This window comes from Halichoeres trimaculatus, unplaced genomic scaffold, assembly GCF_033239565.1.
Source record: "Halichoeres trimaculatus isolate MK-OKI-2021-1 unplaced genomic scaffold, fHalTri1.1 fHalTri1_scaffold_23, whole genome shotgun sequence".
Lineage (NCBI taxonomy): Eukaryota > Metazoa > Chordata > Actinopteri > Labriformes > Labridae > Halichoeres > Halichoeres trimaculatus.
Window position 1 is genome coordinate 8481824 of NW_027437201.1, and position 17943 is coordinate 8499766.

Here is a 17943-nt window from a genome sequence, read left to right on the forward strand (position 1 = left end):
TGTGAGGAGGTATACTTCAATTTATTTTGACTTTTAACCTAAAAGAATTTCTCTTCAATTTTTTCAAATATGTCCTTATTTGACATGTACAAAGCATTTTCTACAACAAAATTTCTGCCTTTGGTTTGGGGAGCATCATTTTGTGTTCCAGCCCACTTTCAGCTTGTAGAAAAGAAGACATTAAAGAAAAAGATGCAAAGATACCAAAATGTTCTTCTTGTGAAAGCTGAAACAGAAGCCTGGCCGTCAAATTAGATTCCAACTATGACACAATTTGCACCAACTTGATGAATATTAATGTTTGCAGATTGCATGACACCAGCCAGCATCTGCTGAGGATCAGGATCACCTTACAGTTTGTTTATAACACAATAGAAGAACAAGCTTATCTAAAAAAAAATCCCCCAAAGAACAGTGTTCACTTGTTAAAGTAAGCATTTTGTAGCAAATTGAGAACCTACTTATGAGTGCTGAACTAAAAAGTAAAGATGAAACAGCAAAATACTTTACCGTTAGGGCTTTCTTCATCTATGGCAACAATGGTGGCAGGGGGTCCCGACCTCGACAGTTTACATTCTGAGAGAATAACACAGAAAAGCATTTTAGAGGGTAGCTGAATATCCAACTTTGGACAACCCTGGACAAGAAAAAATAAAGAGAAACATTTATATGGTTATAAATATATTTAAACACACCATTATGTATATTTATTTAAATATAAGTTGTACTGTATGGGACTCCGAGCATATCACAGGTGTTATGGTATGAAAGATGAAAAGCTGTAGTGCAGTTGGGAAAAGTTGCTGCTGTTTTTTTAAATGTGGGGGTGTGACACATGGCAGAAAATAATATCTGAAATTGAAAAGAATTACATATGTTGGAAAAAAGCTGTGCAATCACATCCTGAAAACAGAAGTAAAAGAAAAAGAAGTGTGGTCAGGGAGGCACAACTTTACAACGACGACAGACTAATGTCCTTTTCCTGCTACCGCTAACAACTGTAACCTCGAACCAGCCGACTCTACAGGGTTGGCTAGGGTTAATAAACCACCACAGTGACTGAACACAGTTAACAGAGATGGAAAGAGGAGCAAGGTCTTACCCTCATATTGCCAATCTGCCAATTGAAAGATTCCATCAGGAAGGAGAGAACAGAGGAGGTGGAGGAGCAAAGTAACATCCAAGGCAGAATAAAAAGAGAGGGGAAAGGAGAAAGAGTCATGAAAACCCATCACAGAAAAGTCAACAAAAAGGGAGAGGATAAAGTCAAATAGAAATTACAGAAAGTCACTCTGATATCTTTTTCTTTTCTTTCTCGTAACCTCTGTTAGCTAAAACACAGCATTTGAAAATGTTAAGTTTTCCCCCAGTACAAGTCTGATAATTAAAGCTAACATGTATTTCTTGGTACAGCTGCATATCCTGATATCACACCTGTGTTAATATGAGATAAAAGCCACAAGTGTTGGCTATGAAAAACAAAGAAACCTTCCCCCAAAACAAGCTAAGCAAAGAGAAACAAGCTAGGCTAAGTTACACAGCAGCAACCTGCTTGAGTTAGACTAGCTTGTTGTTGGTTTACTGTGCTTTCTTCTGATGTAAGTTGGAAAAATATATCTCATTAGTATTTGTTTTGAAGTGTGGTGCTGTGAAATGCTAATATTTTGCTAGCTTGCACTAATGTTTCACTCCTGGCTAGCATTATAAGCTATTGTTGTGCTTAGCTGCTCTTAAAAAAGTAGTTCCTAGTAGCAGCAGTAAAGTGCCTGTGTTTGTACTTCACACAGTATTTCCACCTCTATTCACAATCACCACACACTCCTTCTGTATTACTGTAAGGGAAGGACGTCTCAAAGCCAGCTGTAGGCTTACAGTAGTTCAGTTCTGAAGGAAACATTAGCGCTGACATTCAAGGTTTTTCTGTTATCCTTCTGTCCATGCAGGGATATCGAAAGTACAAGAACACCCAAATTCACCAGGCAGTTGAACATTTTCATACTTTTCTCGGGGACAGTAGGAAAAATTCCCACAAGGAGAGTGGAAGACGGATTCTTACTCACCTAGAAAACAAACTTCATGGAACAATGAACACACTTTCTCTCACACTGTCTCTCTCTCAGTCTTCCCTCCAAGATTAAGCACTACAGCCGTGTGCCATCATAGATTATCTCAGGATGCATTGGTATTGTGTCTTGTATTTTTTGCCATGGGAGACGGTATTGAATGTCCCCAAATATAGATTTAACTGTCCTAGGGCTTTGAATTAGCTTATCTTTGAGCAGAAAATGATTGTTTTTCCAATCTGCCATGCAAAGAAGCAGAAGAAGAAGAAGAAGAAGAAGAAGAAGAAGAAGAAGAAGAAGAAGAAGAAGAGGGATGTTTTCCCGGCTCATGGTTAATTTAAACGTACCCTCAAACCACTTTGGTTAACTTTGATTTTTATTTCAGTGAGGAGATTCAAACTATAACCCCAATTCCTCCAAAAATATCTTCTTATCTAAATCCTTTAAACTCTTCATTTAATTGAAAATAGTGCAAAGACAACTTCTTTAATTAGGAAAATTAAAAACAAAAACTATTTTATGAATAAAGAATACATGCTCAATTTTGAGCTACATACTGATCACAGCAAAAGAATCAAGAAGACCCGTTTCTGGAGTTTTTAGAGGTAAAATGTCATATGATGCAGATAATGTTTTCAGCGGATGAAGTCAGTACCGAGGACAGGCCAGTTCAGCGTTTGGACTATTTATAATGACCATAGACTGTGAAGAAAATTGACATCATCCTGCTAGGCTCGAAGTGAGATTGCTATGAAAACTGCTCTCCCCAGTGGTTAGCTGCAGTATATGTCAAAAAATCCAACTCCCCAGTCATTTTAGATGGGCCAGATGGGCTGTGGTCAAACCAACGAACACAAAAAAGAATAATACACCTCGTAGAAATGTTTCTCACATCTGATTGTTGTGGTGATTAGAAGGCTGCCTTCTATTCAAGTCCTCTTTTTTCTTAAAAGTTTTGTTTTCATTAGATATAAGAGGTTAAAAACAAGGTTTTACATCACCTTCAATGATGATTGACAGACTTTACCAAACTGGTAATCTATCTCCTCTTTGAAGAACATTTGACACAGTGTCCATGGTTTCCAAAAAGAATGTCAAATTTTGAATCGCTAGACCAAAGGTCAGTTTTCCACTTAACCTCTTACCATTATTAAAATTTTGGGGCCCAGAGATGTTGCTGTTGCTGAGTATGGACCCTGTTTACGTTTCGTCTCCACTTTCTCTCTGCATGGTACAGTTTTTACCTGCATTTGTAGATGCAATTACAAATTGTGCTGAGAGATAGTTGTTTCAGAGATGAGTTTGATAACATGCTGTGATGCCACCTACCATCATCATCATTATCATCATCATGCTGATCAAGTCCTCTTAATATTTTTCAAGATGTTAATGTTATCACACATCAGGAATTGTGCTGGCTTGATAACTTAGGTAATTAATTTGATTGAGCACAAACAATTAACTTTGTCCAATGTTTTATCTAGTGTCTATGATTTAAAATTATTACTCAGCTGACTGCAAAGTACTGAATTCTAATTGATCAAAACCTCATGACAATGAAAATTAATTTTCAGCCACATTCACAAAATTAAGGACAACCTGATCACACACATCAAAGCAAAGCAATAGCTGATTTAATAGGTAAACTGATCTTGTGAGGAACAATAAACAGTCACAGATGTGAGATAAACCTGAAGACCACAAACATTTCTGGCAGAGTAGAGTAGAGTATCATCCTGAACTGGTAATAACAACAGAGTTTGTGAGATATACAAGTTGCTGGTTGCCTAAAAAGAGCTTAAACCATAAGCCGCAGTGATAATAGCAGCAGTGTCAAAAGTGTCATAAGCCCCCAACAGCAAGAGAGCTGAAGGAGGACAGAAATGTCAGCATGTTTTAAGTTGATAGCCAGGATAAGGAGGATGATGTATTGTGAACATTCTGTTATGCTAATGAGAGTCCTGAGGGTGAGCAAGAACCCAACACAGAGGGGATTCTGATTTGCATAATGATATGTTCACTACATTATCCCTTGCATCTTTTCTAAGCAATAAAACATAAAGCCACAGTTTACTTTCTTGTTATGAATTTTCAAGTTTGTGGTATGTTGCTGATTTTATCTTGTGAGGCTGACCCGTGATGTATAAACGTGTTTATATATGTAATAATGCTGGATGTTTATACTAAACATGTGTGATAGAAATGAACAAATCTGTCTGTAAACTGATCAAAATGGTATTTTCTAAAATAGGCACGATGCCCTATTGAAATCTTCACAATACTTAAATGATGAGGTCATTACATGGGGAAACTCTAACATGCATGTCAAACTCAAGGCCTGAGGGCCACACGTGGCCTGCCACACCATTTTATGTGGCCCACAAGAGCTCAAAGGGTCTGATTGTCTTATAACAGATGGGTCAAAAGGGTGCATTGACCATAAACTACCCAGCCATCAAAGTATCTCAAGACATCTTAAGATGTGTCTTAAGACACAGTTGTTGAGATGTCTTGAGACGTCTCGGTTAAGTCAAGACGTGTCTATAAGACGTGTCTAAAGACATTGTCTTAAGATGTCTTGGAAATATAAAGATCCCTCAAGACACTCGATGTCTTCGGGACACAAAAATCTTAAGACATGGGTGGCATTTTCAAATCTGTGTCTTAAGATGTCTTAAGGCGTCCTGATGTACACATATTTCTTGACACGTCTTGATTTTGGTTATTAAGACGTCTGAAGATGTCTTGAGACACGACACAAAGTGCAATCAAGCTTTGTTTCAGAGGAGTCTGTGTGCCTCCAGGGGAAATACAGCCTCTGTCGCACGGTAAGTGATGATTCTATTGACCAATCAACGGTCTGCAGTGTTGTAGCTCCACCTCCCGAGAGTGGATCGGTTTAGTCTGGCACCCATACGAAAGGGTCCCAAAAAGTTGGACGGCTCGTCTCTGTTATTTGGGGGTCTATCCAGGGATAAGTCAGTGGAAATGCCACTAAATGTGCGCCGTACAGAGACAAACCGAACCGGTCTGCTTGGTGGAAACGTGGCTTTTGATGGCTGGGTATGTAGATCGCAGTGTTTTCACATCAGTGCCATTTTCTGAAGTAGTGGAATTGAGAAATAAGACAATGATCCCAAAATGTTTCGGATGGAGAAGTTGACGCAGATGGAAGACTGTTTCAGGAAAGATGGGAAGGCCAATATATTACTATATTTGTGCTTCAAGGAGAAAAAAGGGTATGTCTTTTCTGTTATAAGGCTGTGGTGGTTGTCAAAGAGTACATTGAGCAGTAGCTGCATTCATTTGACATAAAAACTAAGTTACATTTTATACTGTCTTACAGTTACATCTGGCCCTTTGAGGACAACCATTATGCTGATGTGGCCCTCAGTGAAAATGAGTTTTACACCCCGGCTCCAACAGATTCATGATGCTCTGGCAGGGTGGCCCTCAAGCACCAGGGTCTGCACATGACTCTGCCTTCGACAGGCTTCCAGGGGGCTGGATCATCAAAGGGAGGTGTGTGGAGAAGTGAGAGCCTTAAAGCGACAGTATGTTAAACTATAATTGTGGTATCAGAGGGAAGGTAATAACTATGAGAAGAGCGCAAACCCCCTCTTCAATTGTCTTCACTGGGCCTTCAAAGGGAGCATCTCAGGTTATCAATCCAGCAAGACGCACGAGCCACGGAACAATACTCACTAGTTACATCACACTCCACCAGCTGGCGTAAGTGTATGTGTGGATGGGTATATTATGTGTGTGTTTGAGTGTGTGTTACAGCCAATGACAGATGAGTATCCACTGCTTGAATGCCTTTTCATCCTTCAGTGTAAGCTGATGCCCCTCATCTATTACTAACCAGCCATTTATTCTCTATGGGGCATCTCTGTTTTTTTTCCCCTTCGGTCACTTCCAACTCTTGTCTCTCCTCATCTGCCTCACTTTTCTTTCTTGTCACTCTGCTTCCCCCCTACTTTTGATAATAAAAATTAAAGAGGGTGGAACACTAAACAGTTGGAGTTGTAGCTGGAAGTGACAGAGAAATGAAACAACTATAAAAAACAAATCTTCCTTTTTTTAAATTCTAAACACCTGGGACTGATATGTAAGGCTCGTACACCAATTGTCTCTCTGTAGAGTTGATTATAAAACAAAAGCTTCAATGCATTTGCACAGAACTCAAACCATTAAAATGAAATCAATTAAGCTGGCACAGGTCTTTTCCTCTTAAATGTAATAAGTAATTTCCTGTCACTGGACCTGAAAGTTCAGTTAATTCAGGGTTTAAAATCTTAATGTGAGAAACCACCCAAGGAAGGAAATGACGGATGAAAAATCGATTTCATTGAAATGCAAATGACCTGCTCCTCTTACACAAAGGTCATGGGTGTATTTCCTGACAAAAGTACACTTGCTTGTATAAGATAGCCAACAATAGAGCTTCTGTAGCACTTCTGTCGCCTCTAGTATGCAGGTACTCACTGAAGTCCTACTCATTGCTCACTAGTACCATCCTTCCTCATTCATATGTGCCTCTCTTCCTGGAGGCACTCACTTATTCCCCTCATAGCACACTCTTTTAAAGTTTTGGGGAGAAAATAATCACTAAAATGACTTTGTGCATGAGCAAGTGAATAAATCCATCTAACGCCAGGTTTCTGTCAAAGTGATGAAAAGCCCCATGGAGAGCTGTTTGAGAGGAAGATGAGGGGTAGAGTGTTCAAGGTGCAAATCACATTTAAGAAAGACTTAAAATTTTCCAACAGACCTTGATGATCAGACAAGATCACAGGCAGTCAGTGACAAAAGGCTCACTCCTTGTCGTATTTATCATCCACACAGTGGCTCTTTATTTAAACTCTAAGTGGTCTAATCAATATCTTCTTTATTTACTATTCAGATTCTGTCCATTGGAATTTTGGCAAGGAGAAAAAGCAGATTCTGGTTGCCAAGAGGGAAGAAAAAAGATACGTGACTGTCACCCAAGAGTCCAAACAACTCCAGTTGCTTACAACAAACACTCTTGTTCAGTAAATACAAACACAGAGCTAAGCAACAGTCTCCATTCCACATGCTGCTAAGGAACCATTTCTTCGCAACAAAACTCCACATGCACGTTCACGCCGCTTTACACGGTTTACACGATCAGCCCCATATGCCTGTCTGCTCTCACACATGCTAGAATTACCATTAAATATACATGCAGAGGCTGTGACTCAGTGGGCATCTGGCCTAGGATGACTTGGTGTGTGTTTGTTTGCAGGAGTATTTAGAACAGGAACATTCACTGAATACACAGAATGGGTCGAGTCTGCAGAAAATTAGTTCTATAGACTCCATGAAAACACCCTTTACTCTGAGAAAATACACATATAATATTCTAAAAGGTTGACTTTAAACTTCACTGGCCTGGACATCAAATTCTCTGTCTGAATGGAAAGCTACATCATGGTAAACTCTTGTTTTCTCTGTATTTAAATGCACTGAATCTTGGGTAATTCCCGCTGTTGGTGCTTTTCAAATCAAACCCTCAACAATTAAAAAACTGAGCTAAAACTTAAAGAGAAGGTATGATTTTTTTTTTCATATTTTGAACATGGAAATAAAGTAACATTACCAGATGTTCATCTCGAACGTGGACTGATTTTTAAGTTCCTACATGTTCGTGTTATAGAAATCCTGGAATCTGTCTGTATACTGCTCAGAATAGTTTGTCTCGTAAAACTAGCACGAGATATTCATGAGACTTGCTGAATGAGTGAGGTCATCACATAAGGGTCCCTATAGGGTTAATGACTAACTAGAGGCTATGGGGTGACATTGAAAGTCCATAGCTCTGCCCTTGACAGGCTATCAGAGGGCTGGCCAATCAGAGGGAAGGGGGTTTGTGGAGCAGGGAGCCTTAAAGGAACAGCAGATAAGTGCAAGTGTAGTCGGGTATTTTCATAACAAATATCCCTCCTCATTCATTTTTGAAAATACTGCCATCCTCATGTAAAAGGTAAGAAGTGTTTTTCAGACATGAAACCTGTGCTAGTCAACCAAAATGAAGCCCTGTCATTCAGCTGTGACTCTTGAGAACCCAAAACTTCAATGACAGGATTTTTCAAACCATAGTACTGGAGTTTTCCAAAATTTGTATTGTGGCTGAAGCTTTAGTGAAGTAAAACTGCAATTACATATGGATGACAGGCCTGTATGTATAAATATGTGGTTTCGTTGATGCCCAGCTATGTGTGGACATGGTTGTAGATGGCGGCTGAAAAATGGGTTCTTGAAAACACCAGTACAAGAGAGGGCTTCTTTTTTTTGAGCTGTGAATCATGTTTAACTTCTATTGTACCAGAAAAGTATTAATAATCCCAAACAAAGTCCAATAAGAGCAAAATACTGCAGTTCTCCGAGTGTCCACTCAAGGCTGGCTCCAAAAAGCATTCAAAATAAACCAATATCAAAACCCGTTTTCCAGTATGTTGTTTTGGCCTCCACATCATCAATTATGATAAATGCACTAAGTTTAATTTTTGTTTCTATACATAAATTGCTTTTTTTTTTTATTTTATCAAGGCTTAGAGTCATGCATAAGTAAGAGTAATCAGTGGTGTGGGGGTTTCATTAAGGCCTGACAGCAGTGCCATGGAAAGTCCAAATGTCTTAGTGTTGCTTAGCCAACAACTCTTTTTTTTTTCCTAAAGCTTGTTAAAACTAGTTTCTCCCATTACTTCCTTATAAAGTGACTGAGTAGAGAAAGCATTTATACATTAAAGTTGAGAAACATATGTTTGGCCTGTCATCTGAACAGTGTTTATGAAGCACCTGGCAATGTGAAGGGAGGCTTAGTTGGAGTGTATGCCAGATAGGAAAATCAGAAAGCTTGTCACATGAAGTCCAATGAGAAATTATCAGTGAGTCTGCATGTGGCACACAATCAGTAGACTTAGTAGCAGAAAGCATTGGCAAGCAGTGGATGCTTTCTTCCCAGTGACAATGAAGGATGTTGTACCTCAGACGTCAGTGCCATCGCATTGGCCTGCCTCCACTAAAATAATTGACTCGTTTCATCTGATGAAGTTTCAGACTGGGCTTGAGGGTGATGCAACAAGGGCTCATTTCACTGGTGAGAAAAAGTAGCAGGCACTCTGATACAGTTTTTTTTTCTCACTTGCATTGAGATAAGATGACTGATTTGGGTAAGAGAAGAAATCTATGATTACACATTTCTGGGAATCCTCACTTTTTTTGGTTAAGGTTAAAACCACTCTAGAATCCGTGTTGGAAAACAATAAATTTAGTCACTAAAGTTTGCCTGTAGTAATAGAAGGTATAAACATAAAGAAAAACACTGAATAAAAACAAAAACAACAAATTAAAGGAAGAAGTGCAGAATAGTTTAATTAAGCCTTGTTAAAAAGAAGTGATGTCACTTGATCTTGGTTCAATCACGGTCAGCCTTGACAGTCTGAAGCTAATGATGGTACCATCCTGATGCAGCCATGTCTCAGTAGGGCACACCACAGAGCTTTCTCTGAACTCAGAGACTCCTGGCTAGCTCACCCATCTTATTAACCAGAGTTCTCACGTTGCTGGTAATGAGAGAGCAGAGACACGGCTTATATCTGTTTTTCAAAAGCCCCTGTAGTCTTGCACCAGCTCTCTTCTCTCAAAAGTTTTTGCCTCTTCTACATCCCTGCATGGCTAACATATGTAGAGTTCTGCAGGAATCCCCAGCAGTTTTGTAGATGAGTCAATCAGCTTCAGCACTACCAGATAAGCATGTGTGTAAACATAGCAGGGTTACTGGGCAACAGCAGTGAAAGTGGAAAGTTAAAATTTGGCTGGTCCATTGTAAAAAAAAAAAAAAGTCTGTAACCCTCTCCAACCACACGTCCAGAGAGAAAATATGAAGTTTAGCAAAAAAAAAAAAAAAAAAGATGCACCAACCTATTGGCATTGATTGAAACTTGGCCGAAGCAAAAAAAAGAAAAGTTTAAAAAAAACGGGGGGGGGGGGGGCAAAATCAGTGACAAATGAAATGGCAGTAATAAAGCACAGTTGTTTCTTAGATTCTGAATTTATTTTCTTGGTATGAGTTTTGCACCATGCCATCTTTTGCTCATTTAAGTTGAAGTTGAACTTGACTGCTCTCTCCATGTTACCATCTGTTACAGTCTTGCTTGGCCACCTCGCCTGGAGTCTAGAGTATGAATGAGAAAACCCACTGACAGCAAAAGCCAAAAATATGTTGCGATTTTATGCAAAAACCCCAAAAAATAAAAGGAAAGAAAAGAAGAAGAGCGAGGTTATCTCAAGGCACATCAGAGTTGATCAGATTTCTGAAACAGCCTCTGTCTCAAAGGAGAGTCTTTACTGCTGATTGATGGCTGCAGAATGTGGAGGTGGCACACGAAGGAAATGGTGAGGCAAACATGGTATGATGAAACTGTCCACCTAAATGAGCAACACTGAAGTGAAACGGATAATATAGCAGGAGAGGAGATGAATTACCCTGCCATTCAATATGCAGTTGCACTAAGTGATATCTGTAGTGATATTGTTTAAAAAGATTGATTTGTCTGTAAATGTTGTTTTGTAGAACTCAAGGTCTCAGAGAAGGTTCCAGGGAGGATGCGTCAATTAAATTTCACTTTAATCCCTATTATATGACAAGAGAATGAATATTTTGCTCAATGGTTTAAAATCCTTTCAGATCTAAGACCATGGCACCAAATCCTTCCATGTCAAATTGGATCCATTGTCTAATTGCTCGGTCTTTGATGTCACATGTTCAAGAGATAGCTTCGCCCTACATAAAGCAGAATAGGCAGAAATTGTCTTGTACACAAGCACACAATAAAATAAAAGAAGATTCATGGCTCCAATGACCTAATATTGTGGGCGGTATATGTATAAGGACAGAACTGACAGTGTCTGAGGGGGTGTGCAGCTAAAAAGTCTCTCACAGGGTCTGTAAGTTAATCACAAACTGGGATTTTTTGATACTGGGTCATTAATATGCAAAGAACTCCTTTGAGATAATTAACGACAAAAAGCACATCATTTAAACAGCAAAATGTGAAAACAAAAAGCTCAGAATTTTTTTTTTTCGATCATTCAAGCCAAAATTTTGGAGTCCCTTTAGTAACATGGCTCATAAGCTACAAAGTTTTGCGGTAGAATTCACTGGCTTGCTTGACAGGCATGGATTTTTAAAATAGACACAGTCTTTTTAAAGTGAAGTTTGAGAGATATAGTGGTAAAAGGCTGAAAAAAAAACAGAAACAGACTGGAGAATTGGTGTTTTTTTTTTCCCTCCTCTAAAAGTTCTTGTGTGTCATGTCCTTTAAAAGCTTCCATCAGCAGGTGTACCAATCTGCACCTCTCCCCGGGGTCCGATTCCTCTCCGTCTACCCTTCTCTACCCAACCACCCAGCCATTCATCTATCTATCCATCCATCCATCCTCGACCCCCAATCCATTCATCCATGGAGGACATACTGGAAGCAGATGGGACAAACATGGGGAAGAGAGAAGACAGTTCAGGGTAAAAGTAAAGACAAAAGAAGGGGAGGATTTGTGGAAAAAGAAGCGAGGAGAAGGAGCGGGGAGGCAAAGAGAGGAGTAAAAGGAGAGGACAGACAGTGTGACCTTGTGTAAGATTGATGTATCTCTGGAGAAAACGGATTGTAGACCTCGCACGCACACAGAAAAGCGCACTTGCACAAAGACACACAGGAGCTCAGTGCTGTAGGGATCACCACTTTGTCACTGTGCAGGCTTATCCATTATCCTGACTCCTTCTCTTGCTCTCTCTCTGTCTCTGTCTCGGTATGTCAGGTCTGTTCCCAGCCCATGCAGGGTTGAACACAGCTGACAGCGGTAGTGGTGGTAATCAGCTGGTAGTTGCTCTGAAGACGATGGTGGAAATACACAAATACCCAAACAGTATCCTTAGGTGCTCCTGCTGTGGCAGGCAGATGTAGAGTCTACACATCTGACCCTGGTTGTAGCCTGGGTTTTTCCTCCAGGGTACAACATTTAGGGCTACATCTATAATTTTAAAGTTTGAGTAAAATGTTTACTTGCTGTTTTGCTGATATATTAAAACGAAAGCAGTGTTACTTTCCTGTTTGTGCTGACAGCAGGTAACCATTAGTAACAGTGTCCTGCAGGGATGTTAAAATATCTGTTTACTGAAAAAATGTTGTTTAAGCTCTACCCAGTAACCATGTGTTAAAAGCTCTCAATGTTGTTGTTGGTGGTGGTGATAGTGGTGGGGGTCTGAAATCTTGTTTCAAAGACAAAACTGTCCAATCAATAGGCTCTGAGTCGTCATGCTAGCCAAAAGTTTGTTGGCTAGCAGTGTAGCAGCTAGCTAACAGCCCACATTCCCTAGTTTGGAGAAAGACAAATAGTTTGTCTTGTTTGTTTTGTTCACATTCCATGACATCATTGAAATATAGCTACCTAGACTTTTCATTGCTTTTAGCTGTTAGCTTTCAAAGTAGCTGATGGCTAACAGCAGGTAACAAAACAGTTTTTCCACTAAAATTGGTTTTGAAATTTGGCCAAAGGTATTTTTTTTTTTTTTTTTTCAAATTTTAAAATTTTAATAAAGATTTACCTGTTCCATCATGTGAAAGTGCAGGGCATGTGTGCTACACTCAAACAGAATGTTTTGCGTCTATCTAGCTAGCTAACGAGCTAGAAATTGGATAACTATCCAATTTCAGCTGCACTTGGGTATCAGAGTTGCAGCAAATAAGTGGGAAGAAAAACAATGTTTTGAGATTTTAAATGGTGTTCAACTACCTAGCCCTTTTGGTTAGCAATGCAGCTGGCTAACAGCAGGATGCATAACACTTTATTGTAAAACTGGTTTATTGGATTATTCAAAAGGCAAAAAGTCTATCAAGTTTCCAAAGTTCATTGAACTTTAACTTGCAGGTCCCTCCATCATTCTTTTGAAACTCACTCTTGTGTTAGCTAGCATTACAGCATCTTGCTAACAGAAGGTGGCTAAGTGGCTGTAGTGGTACGTATTAGGGTTTTATAAGACACAAGTCTTTTTTTCATTTCCATTGAATACATCTGAAGCTTTACTAGCCAGAACCTTACACTGTACTACCTGCGCGAGACTGTTAGCCAGCAGTCTCTAAGTATGCTAATGATAGATAGAGGAAAGATATAAAGAGTGTGCATTACATTTCCAACAGAATGTATTTCAAGTTAATCAAGCTAGCTAGCAATTACAATTCAGCTTCCCTTAGAGTGTTTTCTAGCAAGTAACAAAAAACAAAACAAAAAATCAAAAAGAAAAAAAATGGTTTCCTAAATACTGTTAAAGTGGCAGCAACAAATGACTTTCAAGCCCTTGTAGCTAGCAATGCAGCTGGATTCAGAACAGTCTACAGTAAAACTTGTGTGTTGGGGTTTGAGACAACAAAATTGCAGTCACAAAATCTACTGATGAGGAGAGCAATATTAAGGGTGTGTGCTACATTCCCAGAGAACGTGTTTGAAGTTCGCTAACTGGCCATTATATTTAGGCTGCACTTGACTGTTGGCTAGCAGGCTTGTAGGAAAAAAAAAGGGATTAAAACAATAGAGAGTAAAATTTCATTTCATGAAAACTTAAACAGTATTTAGGTTTAAGCGCTCAAACATAGTCTCTACATTTACCAAACTTCTCTTCCCTCCTATTTGCTTGCCAACCGTTTTAAAGGAAATGCCACAAAAACTGTGTAAAAAAGTGATGCCACCATTGTTGTTTAGCAGTTCAATCAACCCTCCCATAAAAGCACATCCCATTTTCATGCACATCTTTCTTTCTTTCTTTTATTTTCACATTTTCCAAGAGCAATGTCACCTCCAGTTGCTGCAAAAGAAAACAAAGGTCTGATTGCAAAGCTGAATCTAACATATTCCATAACTTTCATTATAAGAATCTTCCTTCATCAATACTCAAGTTGATCAGTTTATCCATTGTGTTTCTTTTAAGCAGTCCAAGTCAGTAACTTCCTGAAAGGTTAGGACAAACTCCTCCTAATGGTAAGTGGGACTAAGATCCTTCAAAACAAAGTTATATTAGTATTTTCTGTTTTTCAAGGACAAAGTCACTGTTATATATTATTAACTTGAGGCTATAAATAAGCTGGATTCTTCTGAAAGGAATACAGAGATAAAGAAAGAATAAAGAGGGGCATTAAAAGTGGAGAGGCACAGAGTAAAAAGAAGTGATGAATGTAAGATGGGAAACTTTCCAAAAGCAAAGGAAGGGTTGGAAAAACACAAATCTGCTTCAACCCAGTCTGCTTCAGAGAGGGGGGGTATAGAAGAGAGATGACAGGGGCTGATGGGAGGAAATAGTGGACAGAAAAAAAAGAGGCAGTGAGAGGGACACAGACGAAAGGGGAGGCTGAAGTGCTGACAGATGGGAGAGACGCTCACTTCAGATGGAGCATCCAGCAACAATGAAAAGCAGCGATAAATATTGAAATCACCTTGAAAACTCCAACTCCAACCACATCTACGCTTTGACACCCCCACGCATGCTGACACACACGGAAAAATATACAATAAATCTGCCACACCAGCCAACCACACTGGCATGATAAACATTAGCGGTGTAGTGTATTTGTCACCTGCACATATACTGTCGTGCTGCTTCAAAAGGAAGCAAAACAGGTGGAAACATCAAGGAAACCTGCATCTTAATGCCTTACTTGAAGAGTCTAGAGCATATCAAACATCATAAAGCTAACATAGTAATATGTTTATGTAAGCTTTTGAGCTATCAATCAGTAGTTCAAGTCAAAAAAGTGAAACTCATATATCATATAGATTCAGTGTACACAGTGAAATAATTAATGCATTATTTTTTCCTGAATGTGATGACTATGGCTTATAGTTAATTGAAAACCCAAATTCAGTATCAGATAAAATTCTAATATTGTAAAAATGTCAATTATTGAACAGTGTCAAACTCTAATCAGCTAATTAACTGGAAACGAAATAAAACTTCTTTATCAACACAGGTTGGGTTTTAAAACACAACAAAGCATCCAAACAAGAGAGATTATATTATTCATGCAGGCGATGCCAATTGTATGATCTGAGTGTTCACCAGGTAATGGGATGTGTACACAGGTTTGATTCGAGGCAAATGTTTTGATTTTTCCCAGTACTTTTGAGGACAGAGGTATGTGAGGAATCTGGGGGAGTTTTGGTGTCACCAATCCATCACAAAAGATCTAAACTTTATTCATGATGTCTGAAAAAAAATGCACATTTGAAAGAGGTTTGTTTCAAAAACATGAAACATTTTTCACAAAGGGCAAAATTATGGAAGCAAAAAAAGAGGCATAACTATTTGAATTTTAACAGCCACCACTGAATTCATTGCATTGAATTATTTTGTCATAAAAAATGTGTTTCTGAATTTATTTGTCCTGCGTTCACCTATTGAAAATTTGTAGCCAAAAAAATTGCACTTATTAAAAATTCATATCCAAAAATTCAGGTTTCAAAACTCAACAACAAAAAGATTTGGGTTTTCTCAAATTCAATTTGTTAAATTCAGTTTTAAATTCAGCTTGTCTAAATTCAGATCTGAAAATTGAAGATGAAAATTTGGATAGAAAGAAATGTTCCTACATTGCAATGACCCCCTTTTTTCCCACATTATTTTCAGCAGAAAAAAAAAAAGATTTTATTTTTGTTTCGATATGGTATATTGCCTTCCCTGTTCTGGGTAGCCCGGATGTTGCAATCTGAATTTTTTAACTAATTTTCAGATCTGATTTTTTTACAAGTGTTTTTTTATATATATACAGATTTTCAATAGCTGAATTCAAGACGACATATTCAGATACATAGTTGTCATGGCAAAATAATTCAATGCAATGAATTCAGTGGTGTTTTTATTTCAGTATTTAAAATTCGGTTGCTGTTAAAATTCAAGTAGTTATGTGTCATTTTTACTCCCATACAAATTTATCCAATAGTTAAACACCTCAGATCTAAATCTGGTGTAGAAGCTTAATCCCCTTTCTTTGACAACAGTGTTACATTCTGCCTATTTCATGCTCAACAGAGGTAAGCTTCCACACTGTCGAGGCCAAAAATTAAACGTTTTTTTTTTTTGTTTTTTTTTTGGTGTATGCGTAGGCTACCTAATAAATACTTTGAAATCTCATTAACATCAAATCTTTTCCATAGGTGGGCTTGGCAAGATTCACGACTGGGTGAACTGAACCTTTTCTTGGCCCTAGCCACCACTGACGCACACAGCCCTTGAAACAAGTGGGTTGCCAGGTCACAGGGTCGGGGGTTTCAAATATTTCTGACTGTTAATGTGTATCATGATTCATAGTTCCACTCTGGCAGCTTACAGATATCTCTGGATACAAATACTGTACACATGGCGTTGAAGGTGGTGAGGCCTTTAAAGTTGTTTTTTATTCTTAAAGCTCTTCTCTCTCAGATGCTGTCTGATGGTCATTGGGCTGCAGTCGGCACCGACAACAGCCTTGATTTGAGTTGAGGATTATCCCGTGTCTCGACGGATAGTCAATTGAATCCTCCAGCCCGGTGCCGGTGACTAGGTGAGAAAAGAACTAGTTGCCTGGTTGATATAAGTACTCTTTAAAGTCTGAAGATCTCTGAATACTTTAAGATGGGCTTCTTGTTCTGTCTCTACTTTGTGTTCAAGTTAGTGAATAACTATACACTTAGGCTGTATGAAGGATACTGAATCTATTATAATGTATGTTTCCAGTTTTAGATATAAGGGGGGGCAACTGGACCCTTAAATTTACCTGCATGTACCAAATCCAGGGTGCCCTCAGCAGCTTCAAGCTTGAGCTCATGTACAGTGACACTCCACTGTGAAGGGCTAAAGAGAAAGAATTGGTTTGCAGAGGGGTCACAGTCACGCTAGCAGCTGACATTTACATAGTGTCAGAACCTTTTTGCATTTAGTCTCACAGAAATTTGGCCAGTCTGAGACAGTCACGGTGGAAGAAGTGGCTGAAAAACAGATAAGGACAGTTATCTAGAAACATAAGTTTTCCTGGTTTTGTTTATTTTTGGTGGAGGTTTTGTCTGTCTACACACTACTTGGTATGTAACCACACAAACCAGCACACAGCTTCACTGTTATTCTGGAGGGGTGAAGAGTTTGTCCAGAACTACTTGTCTGGGGTATCTCAGCATTGGCACTGAGTTTGGTAGGAGTGGCATGAAAACAAATCACAACTATTCATATATCACTTATCACCCCCTCACCATCTCACCATCACCAATGTGATGACTGATATCAAAGTGGTAAATAGAAGTCCTAAAGAAATATATATGTATATAGCTTTCTAAAATAAGTAGCACAGAGTCTCTTTTTAGTTCTGTTGAGTTCCCTTAAAGCATTTTCTGTTGTGCTAATTTTTGTGCCCCATGTAGACAAAGTGGTACCTGTTTATGTGCAAATACACGTTTGCTGTTGAAATAAGTTAGCACACTGTTTTACTGTGCAGTAAAATATATCGTTATTAAAAATTAATTTAAGATTTTTTTTTGTCTGCAGCTTGCCTTAGATGTTCTGAAACATTTCCCCTGAACAGCAGATGAAAGTGAAAATTACAAAATAATAATTTGCTATCTTGTTGCCGATTGTCTTTTTTTTTTTTTTTTTTGTCAGGAGGTGTCATTGTTTCACTATCAGTCTTCTTCAAAGCCATATGAAAACTCCAAACAAGGGCTTTGAGGACTCAAATGATTTACTAATACACCAAAGGTAAACCCCACTTTCAGCCATTTAACACAGTATTTATGACCGCCTGTTGCAGCCCTATCTTCTTTGTCTGTTTCTAGTAGTTTTTTC

General features: G+C 38.7%; 1 protein-coding gene across 1 annotated transcript in view; it reads right to left on the reverse strand.

Annotated features, from left to right (window-relative positions):
* Positions 1 to 17943, reverse strand: part of pcdh15b (protocadherin-related 15b) — a 281925-nt gene that overhangs the window by 211315 nt on the left and 52667 nt on the right. The window contains exons 3-4 of the mRNA XM_074662917.1: positions 1103 to 1117; positions 511 to 576 (exon numbers count right to left, since the gene is read on the reverse strand). Of these exons, the coding sequence (XP_074519018.1) occupies positions 511 to 576; positions 1103 to 1117 (81 nt within the window). The remainder of the gene's footprint in view (positions 1 to 510; positions 577 to 1102; positions 1118 to 17943) is intronic.